The following is a 23,837-nucleotide window of genomic DNA, read 5'->3' as shown; positions in this document are numbered from 1 at the left end:
ATTAATATTACACACATTTCCTAGGCATTCTATGCAATACTAAAAGACAAACCGGCAAAGTATAAAATACTCCCACTAATGACGTCTCTAATGTCACATGACTTTCGACGCTCGCAATGAAGTACAATTAAAAATGCCATTCAAGCCTTCCTTGTTGCAACAAGTAGGTTAATTTTTTTCTCTTCTTTTTTTCAGTAAGAAAGTTTTATTTCATTTATTTTGTTTGATTTTTTTTTTTTTCATTTATGTATTTTTAATGAAGGCCTTTTCATGACTCTCTTTAAATACTTTACCTAAATAGCATTTGTCATTCTATATAATGCCTAGGTATTATATACAATGCCTAGGGAAAGTATATTTAATATTAAAATAATTTGGATATTTCATACTTTGCCCAAAAACGCCAGGAATTCTATATATTGCCTAGGTATTCTATACAATGCCCGCTTTTCATACATTGACGGTAACATATACATAAACTTCAAATAACAGAAGTTTGGGGGAGGCTTGATGGTAAAATATATGCCATATTGTGGAAATCTGGAGAGTCGGACCAAGAAGTACTCCTATGCTCAAACAGAGAACTGCTGGTATAGTGCACCAGCCCAGTTCAAGGCCCATGTACAACACAAGCCAGGAGCGACAGCATGCTCTGGCAAGTTTAAACACTTCCACAGCTCATTTACATTTACATTTACATCATTTAGCAGACGCTCTTATCCAGAGTGACTTACAACAGTGTTTGTTAGTTTTTTTCGCATACCCCTTGGGGTCAGAGCGCAGGGTCAGCCATTGTACAGCGCCCCCTGGAGCAATTACAGGTTAAGGGCCTTGCTCAAGGGCCCAGCAGAGTAGGATCTCTTTTGGCACTGACGGGGATTCGAACCGGCAACCTTCGGGATACCAGCGCAGATCCTTAGCCTCAGAGCCACCACTCCGCCCTCACTGTATGGGTCCCCCATGGAGAGAATATAGAGGTGGTGAAAACTGTCCATAGTTCAGTGTATTATTCCTTTTCACCTGTTCTTATCTGTATAATGTGCAGCCGGTAAACTTCCATGTTGTATGTAATAAGTCAAAGTAAACCACAATTCAGTGTATATTGCATTTGATCTAAAACCTCCAAAATTTTACAACAGTACAAGATTACAGATTAAAGCATTACATTCAAATCTTCAGGATGAAATTATATTCATACCCAAAATTGCCAATATTCCTTACTAATTACCTGTATGAATTCATAAGAAAACAGTTTCCTCTAAAACTGTGTTTTGTAATGGCCATCAACAAAAGCAGGAATGCAGTTTGAATGATTTACTCATGTGCAATTGTAGTATGGTCAAGAGTAGGAAGTATGGTGGTGCAGATGTACCACCCAGTCATATTTACTGCTATGTAGCAGAGCACAGAGTAGGCACTGGTCTATGATCAAAAAGACCCAAGTAGAGAAAATAAAAATATAAAAAATGATTCACTGCCATAAATATCAACAACTATGTCTGACAGTTCAACAGACAGAACAAAGTCTGCTATTTTTACATTTGCTTTTAATTTTCAATGAAAAATGAAACAAAAATAAAATAAAATATATAAATAAAATTATATTTAAAATATAAAATATCGCGAATACAAGCGGCTGAAATGAGTTTCCTCCGCAGGGTGTCTGGGCTCTCCCTTAAAGATTTGGTGAGAAGCTCAGTCATCCGGGAGGGGTCAGAGTAGAGCCGCTGCTCCTCCGCATCGAGAGGAGTCAGATGAGGTGGCTCGGGCATCTGATCAGGATGCCTCCTGGACGCCTCCCTGGTGAGGTGTTCCGGGCACGTCCAACTGGGAGGAGGCCCCGGGGAATACCCAGGACACGCTGGAGGGACTATGTCTCTTGGCTGGCCTGGGAACGCCTCGGAATTCTCTCGGAAGAGCTAGAAGAAGTGGCCGGGGAGAGGGAAGTCTGGGTATCTCTGCTCAAGCTGCTGCCCCCGCGACCCGACCTCGGATAAGCGGAAGAGGATGGATGGATGGATGGATAAAATAAAATATGCAGGATAAAAATGTTTTAACTTACTATTCCATAATTAAAGTAAGACTGTTCTTAGATTCATAGGCATCATAGAGTTGGATCAGATTGACATGGTTGAGTTGATTCATTACTCCAATTTCATTCTTTACTTCTTCCTTAAATAAATATAACAAGAAATAAAAATCAGTGACAGAAGTAAACATATTTTTAACTAACCAAATACAGATAATATGAATAACAGAGAGGAAGACAAATAAAAACAACAAAAATAATAATGCATGCTTGTAAATTTGAGAACTGTCATGTTCTACATATATGAACCATCACATGAGACCTTCTTCCAGCTGTTGTGGGGAAGAACATATCTCCTTTATTCACCATATACAATTTACTTGTATTAGGAATTTGACATTTTTCACATACCTCAACTTACTCTCCAGAGAGTTTTGGGGTCAAAGGGTAGGGTCAGCTATTTGTACAGAGCCCCTGGAGCAATTGCAGGTTAAGGGACTTGCTTAAGGGCCCAACAGAGTATCATTCCTTCTGTCAATGCCAGGAATCGATCATTTATGATTATTTCTCAATGCACTTTACATTAAAGGCTTGTCTGATATGTTCAAATAACAATGGCATGTGTCACATATACTGTATTTGAGTTTATTTTTTAGAAAGCACTGAAACAGTTTAGATTTAAGAGATGATTTATAGTAACTTACAGTATTGTTCTTTATGCAGAAGAAAAATTAAATAAGGATTCTGGAATCTGCTGAATAATTTCTTGGTTAAGAAATAAATGGAAGTGACAGACTCTACTTTCCATTCAGGTTAAAGATAAATACATTTATTAAGTTACACTGAGACATCTAAATCTGTTATATCCAAAAAATGACAGCAATCCTTCCAAATTAAGCAGATGTTGTATAGTACCTTAACAATCTGCTTGTACAGAACATGTATTACATACAGGAATAGTTCTCAAACATTAATAATTTAAGTTGATTTAAATGTAGCATGTCATCTGTGAGTTTTTTATTAATTATGTTCAATGTTGCATAGCTGTTAATGGTGCTAACTTGTAACTTCATACAAAAAAAATTGAAAGTAATATTTTTTTGATTTGTATTACAGTGACACAGTCTTCAAACTATATGAATGAAAAGCACAACCTTAAAAAAATTCCTAATTTGCTCAAAAATGTATAAATTCCAAATGTTATCTGGAGTATATGAAAATATTCAGAACTTTGCATCAGAGAGAATAAAGGTTTAAACTTAATCAAAAAGAAAGATAACACATACTGGTTTATTTTTGAAAACACTCACAATTAGTTATTTGATTGTCATCAACTATAATTTGCAGACATTGCCTTATAATAGCACAAAGGATGCTATAGCAGTGAAATTAACTGAGTGCTTGCCTGACTATGGACACTTGGCCACTGAGGGTTATCTCTGTTAGCTACATTTAACTTTTTTTTTAATTAAATCACAAACCATACCTGTAGGACAGCCCATACTAATTAAACAACATACCATAATTTTGTGAACTTCTTCCACTACAGGGCCAGAAGGGGGCAGAGCTTTCCTTGGCAACATTAAGCCTTGAGTACATTGCTAGTATATTGCAGGACACACTCATGCGCACACATCTATACTCTTTCGTTTATACTCCAGCCAATTTAAAGTTGCCAGTTACTTTGCATGCATGTTTTTAAAAATGAGAAAGGAAATCAGAGTACCTAGAAAAAAAATTCATAGGTACGGACACAGGAAGGAAATTAAACATATGTTTGTGAAGCTCTGAGACAACAGCACGATCAACTACATTACCATTTCATTGGGATTTAAAATATGATATTAATATTTCAGCAATGTGATGCCATTTTAATTCAGTTTTAAGGGGCATATTCTGGTTAGTATGTCCTTTAGTCACAGATAATGGCATTACTCGAAACTTTCATTCAGTCCTAATAAAATTTCTCTCATCTCAAAGCACTTAACTTTAAGGTAATGATAATATACCAACTGTGTGATTAATTGAGTTATCTAACTTGGCCTGGAATAAGTGAAAGTAAGCAGTGACAGACATTAAATTGGTTAAAAATTCAACAAGGATGTCTGCTCAAACCAGTACCTGAAAAAAAAACTGATCTGATACTTTAATTTAGAAGATTCTGAATTTTCTCTTATAACAAACAATATTATTACTACTGTTGCTTGAACAATTTGATTTTTGGAATTCAACGTCTTTTGGAAAGCAGACAACGTTCTCATAAGAAATCAGCTCTAATAACTGATTGGAAACAACAGAAAAGAGAACATTGCCTTGTATGAATGAGATCTGGCAAGACCGAGGCGGGTACTCGGAGCCTTTTTGAAGTGGATTACCTTGAAAACAATCCACATAAGAAATTCTACCTTAACAGCTGAAAGGTTAAAAGGGATTAACTGCTTCCAAGAAAAATCTTGTCATTAATCTTTTGATGGGCTGTCAGTGCAAGGCATCTCTGATCCAAACAGACAGATGAGACACATAAATCAACTTCTTTGTGCCCACCTCCATTTCCACTGTGCAGCACTTACTTACCCTGTCCTTTGAGCATTTAACTTTTATGATCTTGGCTGCTAGTACCAAACCAGATGAAACTTCTGCACACTTGTGAACCTGTCCAAAGCGTCCCCTGTAACCAAAACATACAAGTAAAACACAAGTACATTAAGTTAAAACATTCACAGCAGGCTATATAATCCACAATAAATCTAATTGGATCTCTTCATAGAATCCATGTATATACATACCACTCAACACTTGATCCAGACAATGCAAATGTAAATGATATCATATACTGTAACTCCAGGTCTGGAGGGCCGCAGTGGCTGCAGGTTTTCATTCTAACATTTTTCATAATAAGTGACCAGTTTTCACTGCTAATTAACTTCTTTTCTTTAGCCCTGTTTTAAGGATTTAGTCGCTTGAACTGATTCTTTTCTTTATTAAATGACAGCCAAACAGAAATTAGACGTGAAACGAGCCAACAGATTATCAGTTAAACTGGGGATTCAAACTCCAACCAATTTCACTCCAACCAGTTTCTTAATGAGATGCTGATTCTTGTTGTTAATTGAACCCGTCATTTAATTCAATGGCTTGTTGCTGCTCTTGTTCTGCCACAGCAGAAATTTCCAAAACTGTTGATTGTCTGTTTTACTGAGACCTTCACCCTTCTTTATTTTCAGCTGTTGTGTGATGGGCACAGGGGAGCTGGTCATGTGGCTGCTTATTTTGTGTCTCATTATTGTTTGGCTGCTAATTAAGGACAAAGAAACAACTGAGGGGTCTGAGTCACATCAATTAAAACAAAGGCATAAGAAGTTAATTAGCAGCAAAAACTGATTACTAATTAAGGAGATGGTTAGAAGGAAAACCTGTACCCACTGCGGCCCTCCAGGACCGGAGTTCGACACCCCTGCTGTAAGACATTTTGCTATCAGAATTACAGATTTGATTCTTGACAAAAATCACAGAATATATTTAAATTATATAAAAATTCACTCATTCAAAGCTATATTCATTAGGCATCTAAGTAACACCAGATATCCTATAAAACTACCAAAAAAAAATTCTTCAATGTAAATGTGCAGCATTGACCCTCATACACGAGAACTAAAATACAGTCTATACATCATAATTATTCTGTTTGAGGTATAAAATGTTGGAAATGTCAATACACGTTATAATAACAGCTGGATGATATGGATTGTTATACACGTGAGTCATCATTTATCAAGTTAGGTTTCATTTTCCTACTCGATTAAAGACATTATCATTTCTCAATTTCCTAGAAATGGTCCGCACAGATGGGTCAGAGTTGCCACAATATACCCATGTTCTCCTGTCAAATTTTCTTTTATAAATGTAAACAGCATAGCCACATTTCAAACCTTTGTTTGAGGTTAAAACCTCTTATTTGAAAAATAATTTGCAACTCTTAAGCAATGTTTTCTTCTGTTTTCAATTTTATTTTTTATTTCTTTTGTTTTTTATTTTATTCTCATAAGAAATGTGCACTTCCTGGCTGGATGCTTTAAAAAACCAAGAATTGCTCTTAAACAATAATTGCCAGAAGATTACAGAGGGCTGTTAATTTGAGGAAAAGACAGGCAGTGGATGTCTGAGCTGTGGAGCAGCCGAGACACTTTGTGTTTTTGTAACTGACATAACATTATGATAGATAGATAGATAGATAGATAGATAGATAGATAGATAGATAGATAGATAGATAGATAGATAGATAGATAGATAGATAGATAGATAGATAGATAGATAGATATTGATCCCCAAGGGGAAATTCATTAGGTTGAATGTTTTTAGTTATTCAAAGAGTGACTCAAACATAAAAGCTTCTTGGTCACAGAAGAGATGGAGTTGTCATGAAGCGTAGTAGAAAGACAGAATAACTACCCTAAATCAGTGAGTGGTAGCACAAGAAGACACTATGGCCCCTTAATGGTAAATCAAGTTTCAGGAATGGTAGCGACACCTTGAGCCACCAGTGAAGGCTATAAAAAGATGGCCTCAAGATGATCTTAGCATATTTCTGGCTGAGGAAACGTATCTTGGTTGCCCTGGAAATATGCAAGAGGTTTAAAGACTGCTCTGTGTCAGTGGACTACTAAGTGTGGAGTTGAGAAGATCAATTTGGAAGAAATACTTGCCCACAGGAAGATGAGAGGCTAGCATCTAGAGCAGGGTTGTCAAACTCAGATTCAAATCCATGAATTGTTTCTTTTTCTTTTTCCTTAGCAGCAACCAATCAATAATGAGGGGCAAGGTCAGCCAGCAATTGACCAGCTAACTCAAAGGTCACAAACTCCTACAGGGTCACTACTTTTGTTCCAACCAGTTTCTTAATTAAAGGCCAATTCATGCTGTTAATGAAATCCATTATTTAATTCTAGAGTTAGGTGGTGCTCTCATTCTACAATACCAGACATTTCTAAACCTCTTGATTTTCTTTTTTTCTGAGTGCACAATTACTTTCTGTTAATTTATCCATTAATCTTCTGAACAAACTAAATCTAATTCCAAGGTCATTAAGTACTAGAGCCTATTACAGCAGCATTTGGCATACAACACATCTTCAGACTGCAATGAAAAAAAAGCCCCCATTAGATAATTACCCAAAACATGCAAATTCTACACAGAAGGAACCCTAGCAAGGAAATGAACCAGACTCCGGGTGTTGTGAGGTGGGAAAGCTGTCCACTACACTATTTTGATATCATTAGAAAATGACTGACTGAACCCAGCCACAGGGGATGCACAAACCAGTGTGTTTCTTCATGCCGGTCCCAAGCCCGGATAAATGGGGAGGGTTATGTCAGGAGGGGCAACAGGTAGATTACATCCTATGCAGAAGAGTCAATCTAAAGGAGATTGAAGACTGCAAAGTAGTGGCCGGGGAAAGTGTAGTTAAGCAGCATAGGATGGTGATCTGTAGGATGACGTTGGAGATCAAGAAGAGGAAGAGAGTGAGGGCAGAGCTAAGGATCAAATGGTGGAAGTTGAAAAAGGAAGACTGCAAGGTTGAGTTTAGGGAGAAGATGAGACAGGCACAGGGGGTCACTGAAGAATTACCAGACAGTTGAGAAACTACAGCAGATGTAGTAAGGGTGACAGCAAGAAGGGTGCTTGGCGTGACATCTGGACAGAAGAAGGACGAAAAGGAAACCTGGTGGTGGAATGGGGAAGTACAGGAGAGTATGCAGAGGAAGAGGATGCAAACAAGAAGTGGGATAGTCAGAGAGATGCACAAAGTAGACAAGAGTACAAGGAGATAAGGCACAAGGTAAAGAGAGAGGTGGCAAAGGCTAAAGAAAAAGCGTATGATGAGTTGTATGAAAGGTTGGACACTAAGGAGGAAGAAAAGGACCTGTACTGATTGGCTAGACAGAAGGACCGAGCTGGGAAAGATGTGCAGCAGGTTAGGGTAATAAAGGATAAAGATGGAAACGTACTCACAAGTGAGGAGAGTGCGTTGAGCAGATGGAAAGAGTACTTTGAGAGGCTGATGAATAAACAGAACGAGAGAGAGAAGAGGTTGGATGACATGGAGATAGTGAATCAGGAAGTGCGGATTATCAAGGAGGAAGTAAAAACAGCTATGAAGAGGATGAAGAATGGAAAAGCCATTGGTCCAGATGACATACCTGTGCAAGCATGGAGGTGTTTAGGAGAGATGGCAGTGGAGGTTTTAACAAGATTGTTTAATGGAATCTTGGAAACTGAGAAGTGTACTGGTCCCGATATTTAAGAGTAAGGGGGATGTGCAGGACTATAGTAGTTACAGAGGGATAAAATTGATGAGCCACAGCATGAAGTTATGGGAAACAGTAGTGGAAGCTAGGTTAAGAAGTGAGGTGATGATTAGTGAGCAGCAGTATGGTTTCATGCCAAGAAAGAGCACCACAGATGCAATGTTTGCTGTAAGGGTGTTGATGGAGAAGTATAGAGAAGGCCAGAAGGAGTTGCATTGCATCTTTGTGGACCTGGAGAAAGCATATGACAGGGTACCTCGAGAGGATTTGTAGTATTGTATGAAGAAGTCAGGAGTGGCAGAGAAGTATGTAAGAGTTGTACAGGTTATGTACGAGGGAAGTGTGACTGTGATGAGTTCTGTGGTAGGAGTGACGGATGAATTCAAGGTGGATGTGGGATTACATCAGGGATTGGCTCTGAGCCCTTTCTTATTTGCAATGGTGATGGACAGGTTGACAGATGAGATTAGACAGGAGTCCCCATGGACTATGATGTTGTGATCTGTAGCGATAGTAGAGAGCAGGTTGAGGAGACCCTGGAGAGGTGGAGATATGCTCTAGAGAGGAGAGGAATGAAGATCAGTAGGAACAAGACAGAATACATGTGTGTAAATGAGAGGAAGGTCAGTGGAATGGGTGGAGAAGAGTGTCAGGAGTACTTTGTGGCAGACAGATATCAGCAAGAGTGAAAGGGAAGGTCTACAGGACAGTAGTGAGACCAGCTATGTTATAGGGGTTGTAGACAGTGGCACTGACCAGAAAGCAGGAGACAGAGCTGGAGGTGGCAGAGTTAAAGATGCTAAGATTTGCACTGGGTGTGACAAGGATGGCTAGGATTAGAAATGAGTACATTAGAGGGTCAGCTCAAGTTGGATGGTTGGGAGACAAAGTCAGAGAGGCGAGATTGCGTTGGTTTGGACATATGCAGAGGAGAGATGCTGGGTATATTGGGAGAAGGATGCTAAGGATAGAGCTGCCAGGGAAGAGGTAAAGAGGAAGGCCTAAGAGAAGGTTTATGGATGTGGTGAGAGAGGACATGCAGGTGATGGGTGTAACAGAACAAGATGCAGAAGACAGAAAGGTATGGATGAAGGTAATCCGCTGTGGCAGCCCCTAACGGGAGCAGACAAAAGAAGAAGAAAATGACTGACTGACTAAAATTGCAAAACCACAAGAAATATCAGCACTTCAGAATATTGTAGTAACGGGAATGTCAGGTTTGCATAAAATAAGGAAATTTATCAAATATTACTCATATACTTGAGTATGTGTCAGGGCTGCAAGAACATATACAACACTTGGTATCAGATTAACAAACACAAAGGTATAAGGTGCATTCATTCTATTCTTTTCACACTTATTGTGCTACAGCATGACCTCTTAACCTATTTTAACTTATAATTTTGATATTGATCATCACAGTACATTGTACATTATGAAAATATAAACATTTTAAAGATCATTTTAAATTAATTACACATAAAATCAGTAAGTAACTGTTGCCATAACCACATATCACTTATATTGACTCAATGCCTTCTTAAAGACATCTTGCAGCGTATCACTTTGTTGAGTTTCTGGGTTTAAGTGGTATGTGAAATGACGAGATATATTAATTTCTGCAGTTAAATGTGGGTTAAAAAAACTGACACTGTCAATTGGAGAGCATAGCAACAGCAAGAAGACAAATTGGGAGGATAAGGAAAAATTCTCTGAAATACCAGAAAAAGCAAACGAGATGGTAACAGGCTTTTAAATAATAATTAAAGAAATACTACTAATTAACAAAGTGCATGCTAAATGTCAGAAGCCTTCTTAAATATGGCAGCATTCAAGTTTAAAATGAGACTCAAGTGACTTTCAAGCAGTGGAAGCTACCTAGCAACAGCCAGTGGAGTACTATGGTGAAGAGTCAAGCTGGATGTTAGGCTCATTAGCTTTGGCAGACATCATAATTTTTGAGTCTTTTATGATAAATCTCCATCAACATTATGGACTTGGGAAGTTCAATTTTGGCCTTTCATATTTTCAACATTGCTGAAAAGTTCTGACTTCTTATTATAAGATGCCATCCACACCATACTGCACAGTAATGATCGTTAGTCGTGCACAAAACACAACATGAATATTTAGGCCATAAAGGGTCAGTTTTGCCTTCCACTATACATGCAACTTTTGATTTCAGAGTCACACACATACCATGTGGTAAACTGTAGTTAAAATTTGATGTGATTTGTATATAGTCAAGCACATGAACAAATGTATTTAGTTTCTCTTCATCTTAGCATCTTAGACATGCAAAACTGCAATCTCTTGAATTACCCTGATGGCCTGTGAATAATAAATACTACTAATTTACATGTTTTCATGACTGGTTCTTCTCAGTAGTTTTTACTTTTTAGTTAGGTGTTAGATACTAAAATTAACTATTCCATAGACACATACATACTTAACCTGAATTTGTGCAAATCATCTTATTTGCGCATCGAATGACTCCTAATAATGCTTCTTCTAAAGTTTACTTAAGAACCTGAACTCTTTATAATTTTGCTTTTAGAAGGAATACTTACTTGTGGAATGAATAATCTATTTCTTTATTAAGAATTACTTCAGTGGAATCTGAGTTATATTTTCCCATTAAGATTTTACAGTTTTTTTAATTAAATATGCTGGATTCTACATTGCACCATAAGAAAGGTAGTGTCAGGATTCTGCAAATAATATCATGTTATTGATCATTTATTTATTGTTTGTTCTGTTATGACTGAGATCATCATTTGTACAATTCTTTAACGTTTTTCATGGGAGGCAAAATTTGGTTCATTTGTGTATATACAGTGGTTTCAGAAAGCAAACAGACCCCTTCATATTCTGCACAGTTTGTTGTGTTGTAGATTTAATTAAAATGGACATATTTTCCATTTTTGCCCACAAGTTTATATTCAATAACCCATAATGACAAACTGAACACATCATTTCAGAAAGGTTTGCAAATTTAATAGAAAATCATTGAAATCTCTCATTCATTGAAGCATTCATACCTTTGATTCAGCCCCTTTGGCTGCCATTACAGCTTTGAGTCATCTTGGGAAACTCTCAACAAGCTTTATACACCTGGAAATGGGTAGTTTATCCCATTCTTCCTGACAAATTCTCTCAAGCTCCATTACACTGGGTGGGAGGCTTCTGCAAACTGCCATCTTCAGGTCTCTCCACAGATGTTGTATGGGGTTTAGGGTCTGGTCATTGGCTGGGCTACTCAAGGGCAGTCAGCGCACCCCAGCCTGATGTTGAATGCACTCTGGAGCAGGTTTTCATCAAGGACATCTCTGTGTTTGGCTGCATTCATCCTTCCCTCAATTCTGACCAGTCTCACTGTCGCTGTGGAGAAGGACTCTGATAACATAGCCTCTAATATCATGTTTCACTGCAGGGATGGTATGAGGCAGGTGATGAGTAAGGGCCTGGACTTCACCAGACATACTGCTTGGAGTTCTACCCAAAGATTTCAGTTTTTGCCTCATCAGATAAGAGAATCTTTTTCCTCATGCTCTCATAGTCCTTTAAATTCCATCATTTGCCTTTTACTCAAGAATGGCTTCTGTCTAGCCACTCTACTATAAATGCCTGATTCACAGTGCGCTGCTCAGACTGTTGTATTTGTGACAGGTTGTCCCTTCTCATCAAAGGACTATAGAAGCGCTGTTAAAGTGACCATTAAGTTTTTGGTCCTTCTTGTTCAGTTACTCAGTTTGTCCAGAAGTCCAACTCTAGAAAGAGTCCTGGTGATTCCAAACTTCTTCCATTTCACAATTATTGAGGCCCCTGTGCTCCTGGGAACACTCCAAGCTTTAGGAATGTTCTTAGACCCTTGTGTGGATCTATGACTTGGCACAATTTTATTGCGGAGGTGTACAGAGAGTTCCTTACACTTCATGGCTTGGTTTTGTCCTGACATGTAGTGTGAAAGGTGTGTCACAGGTGTGGTCCTTTCTAAACTATGTTAAATTAATTCAATTTCCCACAAGTGGACTCCAGGCAAGTTCTAAAGACATCTTAAGGATAATTAAAGGAAACACATTGTACCCGACTACAATTTGGAGTGCCACTGCTAATAGTCTGAATAACTTACATAAACAACAGATTTCATCTGTTGATTTCTAATAAGAGCGGCACGGTGACGCAGTGGGTAGCACTGCTGCCTCGCAGTAAGGAGACCTGGGTTTGCTTCCCGGGTCCTCCCTGTGTGTAGTTTGCATGTTCTCTACGTGTCTGCGTGGGTTTCCTCCCACAGTCCTAAGACATGCAGATTAGGTGCATTGGCGATCCTAAACTGTCCCTAGTGTGTGTCCTGTGGTGGGCTGGTGCCCTGCCTGGGGTTTGTTCCTGCCTTGCACCCTGTGTTGGCTGAGATTGGCTCCAGAAGACCCCCCGTGACCCTGTGTTAGGATATAGCAGGTTGGATAATAGATGGATTTCTAATAAGTTTGCAAACCTTTCTAAAAATGTAATTTCACTTTGTCATCTTGGGTCACTAAGTGTAGATTAATGCAACTAAAATAAATTTAAAGTTTAAAATTAAATGTACAATGCAATAAAGTTTCCACAAAATGAAGGGGTCTGAATACTTTCTCAATCCACTGTAGGCTCTACAATTTTGTCTGTCTTGTCAACATGGTGCCTTGCTGTTCCTGGCACAAAATGCATATTTAACGTAGTGTGGCTCCAAGATTAAAGTAGTGTCCTAACTTTTTACTAATATAAATGGAAGACTTTGTAGAAAATCTTCTTTTAAGGAAAATTATGTTTTTGACTCTAGTATTGCATTTGACATACATTTTTGTATGATCTGTTTAATCTGAAGATGGATCTCTTGTTTTACTCTATTTTGAATTTGACAACTGTGTGTCTAATTTCTCGTCTGTAATGTCCCTAATATCTCTGAATTTCGATTTGATTAAAGTTGTCCTCAGGACTTGTATGGGGAAAAATCTGATGATCATGACAGGTAGAATTAGGCAGCAGCTGGGGCACTTGCCTTATAACGTCCGGGATTCCCAGCCGATTAATTCTTTGTCTGGAGTTTTAATTGTTATCTTTTTGCCAATGTGATTTCCTCAGATTATATTGTTTTACTTTTCATAGCATCCCAAAGATATGAATGTTAGATTAAATCAAGAAATTAAATTGCCTGAGCGTGAGCCAATATAGATACCAACATGAGTATGCAATTGCAATCCCTATTCAGGGCTGACTTCAGCCTTTGGGTCTGATACTGTTAAAATGTTATCTTGATCCCAGACAGACACTAATTTATTATAACCATTGTGAAAATATGTAAGTTGCAAGGATAAAATCTTGCACTTAACCTATTCCTTCAATTTCTGTTAATGCAAAATCAAAGGAATATGAGATGAAATTAAGAGATTATTATTTAAACTTAAACTTCAGTTGTGTTTAATGTTTCAGATGAGCACTTATATACAAGATGATATTTTGCTTGCTTCTTGAATAGTTTGTACTTTAGCATAAGTTTTAAATTACAGGTTGAAAAATACAGACATTAAGTAATCTGTCTTAGTTTAATCAAAAAAGAACAAGAAAAATATTTTTTTGTGGTCAATTATTAATAAAATATGTATTTTAAACTTTCATTTAAATTTTTGATTTTTTTTATAAATACTTCCAAAAACTGCAGAATCAAATGGTTTGCATCAGAATATGTGCCATGTCTAGCAATGGAAAGAAAACTAACTAAAATAGAAAGATCAGAAACCAGGTAAGCTTATCACCTTATAAAAATAACTCCGCACGTAATCAAAAAAAGCAAGCCAACCTTTAGCTAAAGGATTAACTGCATCTTTCTTGCCAGTTGTTCATTGCTTATATCAAACATGGCCAAGTGAATATCGAATGTCAGAGCACTGCATAGACTTTTCAATATATCCTTTAGATAAACCTACCGATACAGGTATACGTTTTAGCTCAAACTAAGGCCATATTTTACTATATGCATACATAAATCACCTAACAGATTAATAAGAATTTTGGTCAAACCAATTAAAAATGTACATTTTAGAGAAGCAACTTGTAACACTTTAGTAAAGTCTTTTATGCATGAAATAAAAAACAGAAATTAAAGAAGAAATACAAAGTTACTCAACTTATAGGGGTTGGATGGATACATTTTAGATCTTATATTCCCATCACAATTAATACTCAGTGAACAGCAAATATCAGAATGGAGTAAATATTAATTTAAAGACGTCTAATGATTGCAAGGAAAGCTTAAATTATTTTCCATTTTCCCCTTATTGTATGTTTTATCATTATGATGGTGACATCATTGTCAATGTCAACTTGTAAAATTATATCTTGATGGTCACTTCTTTTTTAAGTGTCTGTTCACAATAGCCCTTTATCGTTCCCAGGCATATGACGCTCTATCTGTGACATGCTGTAACAGCAGACATTTTGTATAAGATAGATAGATGGTAAAAGACTTGGTTTTTGATAAAACTATTTTATGATGTTTACAACTGTGACTTGATTCCCAAACTCTGTCCAGGGGACCCACTGTAGCTAAGGGTTTTTGTTCCAAGCAGATTCACGGTCAGTGATAATAATTGATAATAACTAATCTAATTTCATTAGCTGATGTTTTTATTACTCTTCTCTTATTCTGCATTCACAAAAGCACCGTAGTATGATTTTTACATTTATAAGACACTAGCCGTCCCCCATGCCTACACCTACATGGTAGTGAAACAGGACAAACTTAAAAAATCAATAAACAGGTATCACTAGTTAAGCAGAGGCAAGGTACACTCCAAAATGCGGAAATACACAGAATTGAATGGAGGCTGGCGTGTGAGTGACGAATATATCACTCCTGCAAGCGAACTATGATTCTTAGCGTGATGAGAGAAGTCACAAAATCAACTGGAATGTTCAAACAAATTATAGAAAAAACCCGATTTAAATCTGTTAAGTAGTTCTCTCGTTTGCTAGCTAAGCGGAGGTAAGGTTCACGCTCCGAGGCTGGCGCATTAGTGAGGAGGGCCCAACCCCTCTCCTTTTGGCCTGCTGTGTCCCTCTCGGATTTTTACAAATAAATCGGTACCGCAAGCGTACTATGATACTTAGCACAATGAGAGAAGTCGCAAAATCAACCAGAATGATCAAGCAAATTACAGAATAAAATCTGATCTAAATCCATTAAGTAGTTCTCTTGTGAAAAGCGGACAGACATACAATCATTTTGATGATTTCCTGTTATTTTGCACTTTTTCCTTGTAGTTTGCTCTCTTCATTGCACCCTACTAATGACATTTAAAAGCAAGCAGAGCAGACACCTAGGTAAACACCACTGAATGATGTAAAGCTTCAGCTACTGAAAATAGTGTCAAAAAGTAAAACAAAAAAAACTACATTATTCTCATATACTGTAACTGTTTAGTTAATTTTAATAAAAATTGCCAGACTTAGTTTTGTAACTTCTACAATGAATCCAAAAAACTGAAACTGGGAAAAAATAGCTCACGTAATTAGGTAAGAAGTCCAATTAAAAACAGAAGTTGGTTGGGACCAATACCTGCAGCCACTGTGGGTCCCGAGGACTAAGTTGGTGCTCCATATCTTTATTTATTAGAAAGCCTTTACAGTATTGTCAATGTACCAGTACAATGAAATTGTAAAAGCTATCCTGCAAATGGTGCAAGTACAACAAACAATGACAAATAAATAATATAAAAAGCATATACCCTATAACAAATACATACTATACATAAATGAGGGGTGGAAATTATTATCCAGTAAAGTAATCATGGTACATACTGGAAATGAAAAAAAAAGTTATATAACAGTTTTATGAGTTTTTAAAAGTCTGATGGCCAGAGGATAAAAACTATCTGTAAATCTTTTGGCTCTACATTTAATGCTCTTGTACTGCCTGATGGAGAGCAGTAGTAAGAACAGTGAGTGGCAGAGAATGGAAATGGTCTTTAATGATTTTCCAACTCTGCGGAGGTATTGGGCACTGGAGATATCTTCCAGGGAGGGCAGAGAGCAACCAATGATTTTCTCTGCTGTGGATATATTCTCTGCAGAGCTTTCCTGCCTGCTTCTGTACAGCCAGCATACCATGTTGAAATACAGCATGCTAAACACTCTTGATGGTTGAGCGGTAAAAGGTCAACAGCAGCTTCCCCTTCATTTCCATTTTCCGGAGAAGTCTCAGGAAATGCAGACACTACTGGAGCTTTTTGACCACTGCCAGAGAGTCTGCTGTCCAAGACAGATCCTCAGACATGTGACTACCCAAGAATGTAAAGGAGGTGACCCTCTTCTATTGGGTCCCCATTGATGTAGAATGGGGCTGGCTCTGCTCTGCACCTCCTGAAGTCAATGACCACCTCCTCAGTTTTGCAGGTGTTAAGTGAGAGACTGTTCCTGGAGTACCACACTGTAAGTTTCTGCACCTCGTTTCTGTATGCTGACTCATCTGCACCAGCTGTGAAACCTACCACAATGGAGTCATCAGTGAAGTGGATGATAGTGTTGTTGGAGTAATTAGATGTACAGTCATAAGTTTACAGGCCACAGAAAGTGTGGGAAAAACTGCTCTATTGTTTTTATTTTTTTGTACACAAATTTTATTTTGGTTCCACACTTTACTTGTGTTTTACTAGCATGGGACTATTGATTCCTATCATATTACATCATTCCCCCAACAGAGTGAGATATACAGTGTAGTGAAAAGAGCATGTATGAGTTTCACTTTACTTTGTACACATAGCAACACATCGAAACTGAAGTGATTTCACTGGATTGTATTTTTAACAAGAGCCTCAATGTTTTTAAAAAACCTAAAATTACTTTTTTCTTGGTGTGCCTCGTGCATTAATGAATAAAAAAAATTAAGAAGATGAAAAGTGCAGAGTGTGTGATAGAGTGGACTGAAGGGCCACAAACCAGTTATTATTTTTTAAATACATGATGAGTTGCTCTTACTGAAGAAATTGTAATAAAAGAATTAAGAAAAATATTTTTGAGTGAGTAAATTCAATAACACAGATACCAATCAATCCATAAATACGCAGGGAGAACATGCAATCTCCATTTAGAACCTGCCGTTGAGAGGTAGCTATGACAGCTCTGCACTACCACTCTGCCTATGTTAAAACATCTGTACTGAATTTCATCCAGATAAACATTAGGTGTACTGACCTTGCTAAAGTGGTCCAAGTGAGTTTATGTGTGTTTATGTTGGCCCTGCAATGGACTGGTGCCCTGTCCCAGTGTTTGTCCTGCCTTGTGCCCTATGATTGCTGAGATAGCCTACCTGCACACCTGCTCTGGATAACTGGGTTAGGAAAATCAATGTATTACTATTATTATTATTGTGCCTGTAATGAACAAAAACATATGAATAGATCAATGATTGGAAGATTTTGTGGACAACAATTACTACTACTACTACTATTATTATTAATAATAATAATATTGGGCAGCAGTGGTACTGTGGTTCTGCTGTTTTGCAGTGAAGTCGATGGGGTTTGTGCCTGCTTAGAGTTTGCATGTTTGCTCCAGATACTCTAGTTTTCTCACACAGTCCAAACACTAGCAATGCCAATGCACCTAACTTGCATAAGTGACCCATATACAGTGTCTTTGTGAAATAAAGAAATAAGCTTCTGTATAGCAAAAAATATAAGTGATTGTAAATGTGCTTTTTAAGTAATTATTGTCTATTTGTCTACAAAACAGAAGTAGAAATTCATATCTGGACATCAGCATTGACTAACTAAAACATTCTTACTTCCGGCGCCAACACAAGTGGCAGCCTAACCAGTAGCTCCGTCTGTGGTGTGGTGTTTTTCTTTCTTTTTTCTCTCTTTTCTTTATTCACACTATTCTCAACTATTTGTCTACTACATGTGCAGTGGTTTTGTTTATGTACATTATGGATATGGATCTCCAGTACCTATAAGGTCCATTATAAAAGAATGCAATTCCATGTGGCAAACTAATGCCATGTTTGTTAAGAAATAATTTGACTTTAAAAAACACTGAACTTATCCTTTAAGCATCAGTATGAATACAAACGTATTTCAGTGATCTGTGCATGGACAAAAATAACACATCAGAAATGTAGACTTAGAATTGTTATTTGCCATCCTAAAGAATATTATTTCATTACGAGCCTAAGGCCTTTGAAAATAGTTATCCAGCAGTTACTAAGGTACAAATAGTCCCATGGTCATGCAAGAAAAGGGTAGGGACAGATCCCACACTAGTAGTGGGATGCCATGCTGTTATGCCAGCACTGACAGGCAGGGGCTGGATGAGGAAGCAGTAATCCCTCTGGATATCATATATGCCCATGGGCTAAATTCTTCAAGGGCAGCTCAGTGACAGAAAAGCTGCTTCGGACATCTAGAGATAGCAAACAGTCCTTACTAGGAATATGTTAGGCAGAGCTGCTTACAGAAAAGTGCAGGAAACATAACAGAGTACAAGGAAGCATAGTTTTTTAACAGAAGCGAAAAGCCATGTGTAGTTGGCAGAAGGCCATTGGGATTTCACTAAGCTGGCAGGTGGCATGGGGATATCCTCGTGGCAAAGGTGGGATGATGCTGCTCGACAAAGGCAGCAAGTGGAAGTAATTCATATTGCTGTCACTTATTATAGCACATTTTTATAAAGCATGAAAGAATGACCACTACAGTTTGTAACACTGTTTCAGTGTAACAGTTCCAAGGTTTTTATCTCACACCTGGTTATCTGTATTACATTTGAAGATTCTAAAATTGGCAAAGTGTAAATGTCAACCTGTTTGTGTGTTTGTGTGCACGAGTCCTGTGATGGACTAGAGCACTGCTCAGTGTTGTTTCTTAACTTGTACCAAGGGTTATTTGAATAGGTTTTGCCCCCCATTATCTTGAAATGGAATAAGCCAGCTCTCAATTTACAGAAGATACCATGAAATGACAATTTACTACTTCTCTCATCCTTGCTCATTTTATTCTGACCTTCATACCTGTTCAAGGAAAATGAATTTGTGCCATATATTTAGACCCACAAACACTGTCAAATGTATCTTAGGGTAGGCCATTTACCATGGAAACTAAACAAGAGAATCTCAAAAGTCTCATGAATACTATAAAATAAAAAACCATGGACATTTTACTCTCTAAAGCAGGGTGATTGGTTGTACCAGTGCAATTGGAAATTCACTGTGTGCTGTGCTGACACCCAATATGTAATGGCAACTTGGAACCAGAACCAAATCCTGCATTAGAAGATTCTGCTGTTCAGGTTGGAGCACAAAGCTTTAGAGAAATCTCCTCATGCATTCAATCTATAGGACTTCTTCTTCTTTCGGGCTGCTCCCATTAGGGGTTGCCATAGTGGATCATCTTCTTTCATATCTTTCTGTCCTCTGCATCTTGTTCTGTTACACCCATCACCTGCATGTCCACACTCACCACATCCATAAACCTTCGCTTAGGCCTTCCTCTTTTCCTCTTCCCTGGCAGCTCTATCCTTAGCATCCTTCTCCCAATATACTCGGCATCTCTCCTCTGCACATGTCCAAACCAACGCAATCTCGCCTCTCTGACTTTGTCTCCCAACCGTCCAACTTGAGTTGACCCTCTAATGTACTCATTTCTAATCCTATCCATCCTCATCACACCCAGTGCAAATCTTAGCATCTTTAACTCTGCTACCTCCAGCTCTGTCTCCTGCTTTCTGGTCAGTGCCACTGTCTCCAACCCATATAACATATCTGGTCTCACTACCGTCCTGTAGAATCTATCTAGACTTTCCCTTTCACTCTTGCTGATACCCATCTGTCACAAATCACTCCTGACACTGTTCTCCACCCATTCCACCCTGCCTGCACTCTCTTTTTCACCTCTCTTCCACAATCCCCATTACTCTTTACTGTTGATCCCAAGTATTTAAACTCATCCACCTTTGCCAACTCTGTTCCTTGCATCCTCACCATTCCACTGACCTCCCTCTCATTTACACACATTTATTCTGTCTTGTTCCTACTGACCTTCATTCCCCTCCTCTCTAGAGCATATCTCCACCTCTCCAGGGTCTCCTCAACCTGCTCCCTACTATCGCTACAGATCACAATGTCATCAGCAAACATCATAGTCCATAGGGACTTCTGTCTAATCTCGTCTGTCAACTTGTCCATCACCACTGCAAATTCCGCATATTGATTTGGCAAAATTTTACACCAGATGCCCTTCCTGACATAACCCTCCCCATTTATCCAGGCTTGGACAATACAGAAAATCTCAAAAGAAGATAGGAGTAGATAAGATTGAAAAACAATTTATACCAAACATCCAGTGTCTGTGTGGTGCAGATATGTATACATTAACAGAATGTCTTAAATGGTTTTCCAGTAAGTCTTGTCTTGTTCACTCAAACCCACTTTCCTCAACCCAAGGAGCTTTTATTTAGTGAGACAGTTACCTACATTTGAGAAAGTTTGACACTCATTTTCATGTTGTGGGTGATAAACGGAGGGACAATAAGTAAGACATATATTCTGAATGCTTTCTTTCACTCTTACTCGACATGACAGAGAGCCCTATACATCATTCACCAATATGCTTATGTATAGGGGATGCTAAGAGCCACTGTGAGAAACACTGATTGGAATGCTGGGAACTGGACCACTGATTCTGTTTCATTAAAGGCAAACTTTACCTTTCCATTTATTTTGAATGCCCCTGCAAACATATGAAACTTCTAGGTGCTTTCTTTAAAGGCCCATAGTCAGTCAGTCATTTTCTAACCTGCTTTGTCCTGAACAGGCTCACATTGGTCTGCTGGAGTATATTCCAGCTATCATAGGGTGCAAGGCAGAAACAAATCCTGGACAGGATGCCAGTCCATAACAGAGCAAACACACACACAGCAGAAATCCACACACACACCCCAGCTACACACTAGAGCCAATTTAGGATTGCTAATTCACCTAACCTTCATGTCTTTGGACTGTGGGAGGAAACGAGGCCCATTGTAAATACAGTAAATATTCTGTCTCCAGATTCGAAAGTGTAAAGAGAGATACAGTACATACTGTATAGTGCCTGTGTCCTTGTCCACATATCCAGTAGCTGAAGAAACAATGTAAAGAAAGCTCAAAGTCTGCACTACCATACTACTTCTAAAATTCTCTGTATATGTTTTTCTTGGACTTATTACAAAGCTGTGATATTGGGAAAGACAACCATAAATCCACACTACAATAAATAAAGACTGTTGTAAAATCCATGAAAGGTTCTTGCATACTTAAAGGTATTATTTATATGCAGTATGTTATCAAGTTGCTGGACTTGGTTTATTTCTAAAACAGATCAATTTTTATTTACATCTCCTGTGTGAGCCTATGAAATTCAGCATGTACTTTTCCTTTTTGTTATGCAAGGACAAAACATGATACATTCATCTTTACTGGTAATAGTATTAGTTTTGTGTTTTCATCTAGACTTTACAAAAGCATAAAACCTTAAACAATTTTCTGCCAAAAATCAGATGTAGTATTAGTAGTTTATGACTTTAACAGACAAAACAAGGACAATGAGGCAAAAAAGAATTGATGGAGGTAAGGTTATTTATGACACCCACTCACCAATTTTCAAGAACCACTTTTTACCTTGCAAACTTATAAGATTTGGAATTTAACTCATCAGCATTGGAGGCATGGCATAAACCAGTTTTAGTCAATTATAAGACATCTATTCATACATTAATTGTAGACAAAATACAGAATAAAAGAAACATATATATTACTGTATATTTAAATAGATACCATATAAATAAAATCATTACATGTCACAGGCAAGTTAGAAATAGATTGAAAAATTAAGTTAATGGCAGAAACTATAACTAAGCAATATTATTAAGCTAGAGCAACACACACATAAGAGTGGCTAGCACAGTTGCCTGGATTTGAATATTGTCTCAATATCTGTATGTTGTGTAGTTTGTACATTCATTTGCTTTTTCCTGTGTTCTGTTAGTGTCATGCACATATCCCAAAGATGTGCACACTACCCTTAGTCACTCCAAATTTATTTTCAATCTGTGGGGCAAAAAAAGATTCACGGATCTTGACTTTGCTGACGATGCTGTGATCTTCGTGGAGTCAATAGAGGCTCTGATCGGGGCGCTCCAGAGACTGAGTGAGGAGTCTGAGTGGCTGGGCTTTCGAGTGTCCTAGATAAAAACCAAGATCCAGGCCTTTAATGACCTCTTGGGCACAGCCATCAGCAATGTGTCTGTTTGCGGAGAGAGTGACGACCTTGTCAAGAAGTTTACATACCTCGGCAGTGACATTCATGTCTCTGATGACTCTTCCTATGAAGTCCATAGACAGATTGGGAGAGTATGGGGGGTCATGAGGTCACTGGAAAGGGGTATGGGGTGCTCCCAATATCTCTGAAAAAGGACGAAGGTCCAAGTCTTTAGAGTCCTGGTGCTTCCTGTCTTGATATATGGTTGTGAGACATGGACACTATCCAGTGACCTGAGACGAAGACTGGACTCCTTTGGTACTGTGTCTTTTTGGAGAATCCTTGGTTACGGCTGGTTTGACTTTGTGTCGAATGAGCGGATGTTCATGGAGTCTCAAATGAGGCTCATTACCCGCATTGTGAGGCCGCATCAGTTACGGCACTATGGCCATGTGGCACAATTCCCCGAGGGTGATCCGGCTTGCAGGATCCTCATTGCTGAGGACCCTGAGTGGCTGGACCAGGCCAACGGGACACCCACGTTTCACCTGGCTGCGGCAGATACGGGGTCATTTCCGGAGGGTGGGACTGGACCACGAGTGTGCCTGGGAGGTTGCCAACCAGGAATCCCGAGTTTTGTCGTGTGGTGCTGCTTATCAGAAAAGAAGGAACAATATTTTAAGAAAATATACAGGGTCTATTAATATCTGAATAAACTCTAATAACCAAGTCTCCAGTGAGAAGCCAAGAAATAAAAGAATTTTAATTATTTTATTATGGTTGCAACAGATCAGTTAGAGAGTATAAGGACACAGTAGATGGATCTAGATTTATGATTATATTTTATCTGTTCACTGTATGACAGCTGATAATAAAATTACTTATTTCCATATGATTCTGTTGGTATTAATCACCTCCTCTATGCCATTATCCCAACAAGATTCTCTTTAACACAGGTATGAATACTGCACCACAAACAACTCAAGGCACTCAGTTAATTGCCAACTATGTACCATAGATGCCACTGTGCTGTGTTCCTACAAACTATGCCAACTATTACTATAAATACTGTATATCAGGATAGAAAAATTAAAAGAAAAATGAAGAAGAATGAGGAGAAACATAAAAATTGTATATGTAGTATATTTTATAAACAGTATATAGAAAGGAGTAACAATGTTCATTAACTTACTTGATGAAGTAATAAGATGATTTAAAACACAGAAAATTCAATCA

At 38.1% G+C, this 23,837-nt stretch overlaps 1 protein-coding gene across 2 annotated transcripts in view; it reads right to left on the bottom strand.

Annotated features, from left to right (window-relative positions):
- mylk3 (myosin light chain kinase 3) overlaps nucleotides 1-23,837 on the bottom strand; it is an 83,834-nt gene that overhangs the window by 16,191 nt on the left and 43,806 nt on the right. For both annotated transcript variants that reach the window (XM_028809655.2, XM_028809654.2), the window contains exons 6-7: nucleotides 4,604-4,697; nucleotides 2,063-2,172 (exon numbers count right to left, since the gene is read on the bottom strand). In XM_028809655.2, coding sequence (XP_028665488.2) covers nucleotides 2,063-2,172; nucleotides 4,604-4,697 — 204 coding nt within the window. The remainder of the gene's footprint in view (nucleotides 1-2,062; nucleotides 2,173-4,603; nucleotides 4,698-23,837) is intronic.

This window comes from Erpetoichthys calabaricus, chromosome 9 (assembly GCF_900747795.2).
Source record: "Erpetoichthys calabaricus chromosome 9, fErpCal1.3, whole genome shotgun sequence".
Taxonomy (NCBI): domain Eukaryota; kingdom Metazoa; phylum Chordata; class Cladistia; order Polypteriformes; family Polypteridae; genus Erpetoichthys; species Erpetoichthys calabaricus.
Note: the sequence above shows the minus strand (reverse complement) of the source record. Positions and strands in the feature narration are given on the sequence as shown.